General features: G+C 35.8%; 1 protein-coding gene across 1 annotated transcript in view; it reads left to right on the top strand.

Moving 5' to 3' along the window:
• The window catches only part of LOC107619236, a 3,237-nt gene extending 684 nt beyond the window's left edge, over positions 1–2,553 (top strand). The window contains exons 2-3 of the mRNA XM_021110925.1: positions 296–805; positions 1,845–2,553. Of these exons, the coding sequence (XP_020966584.1) occupies positions 296–805; positions 1,845–2,386 (1,052 nt within the window). The 3' untranslated portion in view covers positions 2,387–2,553. The remainder of the gene's footprint in view (positions 1–295; positions 806–1,844) is intronic.

Below are 5,893 nucleotides of genomic sequence, written 5' to 3'. Positions count from 1 at the left end.
CAGAGCATCTCTTGCAGTTGCTTTTACTAGAAGTTAATAGTTAAGAATCTTTAAATGATTTAATATATTTAATTAAATTAAAATTCAATAATTTTTAACTATTAACTTCACGTTAAAAATCTTCAAGTGCAGTTGATTTCACGTGAAGTTAATAGTTGAGAGTCGTTAGATGAAAAATTAGTCAAATCAGTCAAATCATCTAACAGCTCTTAACTATCAACTTTCATGTGAATTCGACTGCACCTGAGTTTACACCAATTTTCACGCGAATTTACACTAAACAAAAGTTGATTAGGTTTGTTACCAAATGGAGACTTCGAACAAGGACCAAAACCATCACAACTAAAAGGATCAGTAGTAACTGCTCCAAACGGCATTCCACATTGGACAACCTCAGGCTTGGTCGAGTACATCAAATCCGGCCAGAAACAAGGCGACATGGTGCTTGTCGTCCCCCAAGGTTCCTACGCCGTTCGCTTAGGAAACGAAGCGTCAATCAAACAGAGAGTTCAACTTTCAAAGGGGATGTTCTACTCCATCACGTTTAGCGCTGCGCGCACGTGCGCACAGGACGAGAAGCTCAACCTTTCTGTGACTCCTACGAATGAGAGAAGAGATTGGGGCGTGTTTCCGATCCAAACAATGTATGGTAGCAACGGTTGGGAAGCGCTTTCATGTGGTTTCAGAGCGGATTATCCTGTGTTAGATATTGTCATACACAACCCTGGTGTCGAGGAAGATCCTGCTTGTGGTCCTCTCATTGATTCTGTTGCTTTGAAGCTTTTGACCTCAACAAGGACTAGAGGTAATTACTAATTAATCTAATTTAGTAAGAAATTATGATAATCTAATCAAAGATTCTAACTTTCTATGCAATAATGACTAAATAACTAATGCATAATGTTATTATTATTAAGTGAACATGAGAATCAAAGTTTATAGTAATAAGAGAGAGAAGAAAAGCAGAGCAATTCAAAATCAATTTGAAATTTTAATGGAATTATAATTAAAATCTGACTATTTATATAAAAAGGTTTTTAAAAATGTTATTTATTTATTAAAATCCTATGAAGCACGGATACTTCGCCGGATTGTCATGTGTCCGTGTGTCGGACACATTTCATTTTGAACGCAACATTCACCAACACTCGTTCGACATGCATGTCTGCTGTGTCTAACAGTGTCTTAATAAAAAATAAAAATAAAATTTTAGACGGACATATCTAAATACCCTCACGTGTCAACATACATGTTCAGTCTTATTCTTAATATATATTTTTGAAATAAATTTAGATATAGTATATATTATTATTTATTAAAACAAAAAATATTTTAAATACTTGATATAATTAAAATAAGACATTAAAAATAATTAAAAAATAATTTATATTTTAATATCAATAAAATATCAAAATATCACTACGATTTATTTGGGTTGTAAGAAGAATCTATTCTCCATTTAGATTAAAAATAATTTAGAAAAATAACAAAAATCAGGCAATCAATAACCAACCAACATGAATTTGGACGTAGTACAAATAATGTAATTTTTAACGGTAAAAATTTATCCACAATTAACTTCATATAAAATTAATAGTTGAGAATTATTAAATAATTTAATATATTTAACTAAATTATTATTAATAACTAAACTTTATATTAAATTAACTACATTTAAATTTTTACTGTATTTAAAAGCGTAAAAAAATATTGATTTTTTTTAACATAACTCGTGTTTATTTAGTTTTAACGATGTTATATTATTGATAAATGCGGGAATACTCAATTGTTAAAAAAAATTGACAAAATAAAATGTGATATCTAACCCTTTTCGATAAATGCAGACAATTTGCTGAAAAATGGAAACTTCGAAGTAGGACCATACATGTTCCCTAACACACCATCCGGAGTCCTAATCCCACCCCAAATTGATGATACCCACAGTCCCCTGCCAGGCTGGACGGTAGAGTCTCTCAAAGCCGTCAAATACATTGATTCCAAGCACTTTACCGTTCCCGAGGGCAAAAGGGCGATCGAGCTCGTGGCCGGCAAAGAGAGCGCCCTAACGCAAACGGTCGTCACCTTCGTCGGCCGAGTCTACGATCTCACTTTTGCCGTCGGGGACGCTAACAATGCTTGTGAAGGCTCAATGATGGTTGAGGCATTTGCTGGCAAAGACACTGTCAAAGTTCCTTACAATTCTAAGGGTAAAGGAGGGTTTGTTAGGGGGAAGCTAAGGTTCAAGGCTGTGACAACACGCACAACAATTAGGTTCTTGAGCACTTTTTATACCATGAAAAATGACCATTCTGGTTCACTTTGTGGTCCTGTCATTGATGATGTTAGATTGCTAAGTGTTCGTTATCCTAGACGTATTGGTAATTAAGGTTATTTGCTTGAGTGTGGTTGATCTATATATTAGGTGAGCATATTATAGTATAATACAGATTAAATTTCTAGTAATAAGAGAGATGATCAACATTCAACAATCTAATCTTGTATGTTTGATCATGAGTCTTTATTATTCTTTTGTCTAATGTTCTTATTTTTACACTCTCTTCACTCTTCTCTTTATTTGTTTTTTTTTATCCACTAAAACAATTCTGCCAATATTTCATATAGGTACAATTTTTTTCCTGTCATATAATAAGAAAAGGACTTGTATAATAATGAGTAATAGCTCACATGGCATAGTCTCCCCATATTCAATTAATAAGTTGCGGGTTCGAGTCTCCTATCTTTAGTAAAAAAAAAAAGAAAAGAAAAAAGAAAAGAACTTGTATATGCGTCTTTAGAGAATTCATTTTCATGTTATAAAGTTTTAATTAATCAAAGTATAAAAAATTTTAAAAAACATAAAAAAAAAAAACTACTATCTATCCATTCATTACCATGACTTCAAAAGATTAATCTTTATAGGAGTATCTATTCACTAAAATCAATCACCAAAATTAGCTACTAATATAAAATATATGTTTGAATATAAATACATATTAAAAATAAATTAAATCACGCATGTATTTATACACAAATACATTAATAGCTGGTGTTAGTTACTAATTTTAATTTACAAATAGCATTTTTGATCCCTATATTACCAAACCAATTAAACCGCACTAGTAACACCGAACTAAAAAAAGCACGGTGACTTTCCCTAATCACCCCTGCCTGCATCATCTCCTCTACCAACTTCTCAATCTCCTCCTTTGGATATTCACTGGATTGGTTTCGGGCAGCAAGTGAATTTGATGCTCAATTTCCTTTTGTGGAGGTAATTGCTCTGACTCTTTGAATACTTCTTGATACTCATCTAGTAACAGTTGTACCTCTTCATCTTGTGCACTCGGTTCTGTTGTAGGCATCAATTCAATCACACGCAGGTGAAAAAATGAGGCAATCGCATCTGCTGACTCCATTTTGTTGAGGACTCGGTTTCCTACTGTCCCCAGCTAGAACAACCTCTCCCTCTGCAACTTGACAGTAATTTCACCCACTTTGAATTCCATGGTCAAGTGCATGTAGTTCATTGTAACATCATCGAGTTGCATAAGCCATTGCGCTCCTAGAACAACATCTGCACCCTTAATGTCCAGTATGAAGGTCTCCAATCGAAAACCATACCCTTGCATATGCAATGGCACCGTGCTGCACTTGGACGCACAACTGATACACTCCCCATTACCCACATAGACATTCAGCTGGTGCACTGGGGTCAGGGGTAAGCACAATTTTTGGGCGGTAGCTACTTTCATGAAATTGTGAATGCTGCCGCCATCAACTAGCACCATAACTGGATGACCATCACAAGTTTCGGCAATTCGGATAGTCTCTGGATGATATGCACCCACCGTGGCATTGAAGCTGATCTCCGTTACTCTTTCCTCCGGACCGGACTGTGGCAAATTAGTGTCCAATTCGAAGCTCTTATCCTCATTTGGTCTTTCCCGAGTTAACTCCTCCAACTCCTCTCCCCCTACTAACAACAAGTACGTTGATTTGCATTTATGGCCCTTGGAGTACTTCTCATCACAGTAATAACACAACCCATTATCCCTCCTTTGTTCAATTTCAGCAGTGGAAAGGTGTTTGTGGGTTTGGTTAACTGATGGCAGCGTGTTGGAATACTTCTCCGATGCAGTATTCATCCCCGTGGCTGGTGGGATGCAATTGGGAGAGCATAGAGGTGGAGTGCGATTTGCACCGAGTTGGGTGGGCTGGGAGCTTTCCGTGGCCTCAAATTCAGGTTGCTGCCTTGAAATTTTTGTTCATGAAGCTTGGCGCCACAGCCTCGACATACGTGCGGGGTTTATCCAGCATGAGTTCACACTTCAATGTCTCAGGTAGCCCAGCAACAAATAACGAGGCAAGCCATTCTTCACTCAACCCTGATACTTAATTTGAGAGCTCGTCAAACTGGTGCTGGTAAGTTGCCACGGTTGTGACTTGTTTGAGCTCCTTCAAGGCTGCCTTAGGGTCATGAAAGATGTTGCGGCCAAACCGAACGCAGAGCGCATCCAAGAAACTTTCCCAAGTGTGATTAATGGAATTGTTCACGCACCAACGATTCCATGTATAAGCGGGACCAGTCATGTGGAATGAAAGCATTCGTACCCTCCACGCCTTCGGCACGGCATATACTTCGAAATATTCCCAAGCCCGAAATGTTCACTCTTCCACCCCCTCTCCATCAAACATTGGTAGCTCTGTTTTCACCCCTTTTGGCCAGTGAAGCTGCTGCAAATCTTCCATAACTGCGGAGAGGTCGCTGGGTGTTCCATGCTACGGAATGAATTGTTTCAGCTTCGGCGAATCACGCAACATCTTCTCAATGTTCTTGACAGAGGTCTCAACGGAACCGAGCCGCTCTTGGTACCCCTTATTTGAGTGATTGTCTCAATCTGGCTGCGTTGCAATGCAGCGTTTTCGGAGTGAGTTTGTTTGCAAACATCCTTGAACCGTGAAATGGGAGTTCCTGATTCCATTGAGTTCGTCTCTCAATGAAAGCACCAAATTGTTAAGAATGAAATTCACAGCATAAAAATCAAAATTAGTGCAGCAAAGGCTTAGAGAAATAGAAGAAGGTATGAGATAGAGAATTGATTGTTATGAATGCAAATTACAGCAGTAACACTCCTTTCCTTCGAACTCCACCTCTAACAAACTGATTCTCTTCTTACCCCCACTCTATTCACCCCACTTCTCCTATATCCCATTCAGTCGTAACTAATTCTCCTCTTACCTTCTTATTATACTCTCACCCTCACTTCCCCATATGGTAGTCTTTAGCCCAAATAGGGGCCTTCCTCTCTCTTCCACTCTTGATTGGGCCTCTCTCTATTGCTCTTTCATTTGAGACAACCTTTACTTGGATTGGGTTATTGAATTGGGTCTAGATCTGGATTAGTGTTTGCAACATTTTTTCTAAGAGATGCTAAAATGACGTTTTCCTCCCATCTATTTGTAAAATGTACATTTTTTTTCCTTGTAATTTTTAAAAAACCTCCTCTTTAATTTATTTTAAATTTTTTGTATTAACTAATGTTAACTTTATCCATTTTTTAAGAAAAAATAAATTATTTTTACAAAAATATTATTTAACAAAAAATTTATTTTTTTTGTCATTAGATTTTGCTTACCAAAATACCCTTTAATATAATTAATAATATGTATAATTGCCACCATTCTAAAAAAATAAATTACAATTTTATTATATATAACTATAGTCTTTTAATTATCATTTTATATTTTTATTAACAACTATTTTTAAAACCATTTTAATGTTAAATTATTAATTTTTTAATAATTTCTAATAAAATCTTTTTTTATTAAATTAATAGTTAAATTTTTTTTATTAAATCATTTTTATATTAAATTAGTTATTTTTTTTATAAAA

Source organism: Arachis ipaensis, chromosome B09, assembly GCF_000816755.2.
Source record: "Arachis ipaensis cultivar K30076 chromosome B09, Araip1.1, whole genome shotgun sequence".
Taxonomy (NCBI): Eukaryota; Viridiplantae; Streptophyta; class Magnoliopsida; order Fabales; family Fabaceae; genus Arachis; species Arachis ipaensis.
Note: the sequence above shows the minus strand (reverse complement) of the source record. Positions and strands in the feature narration are given on the sequence as shown.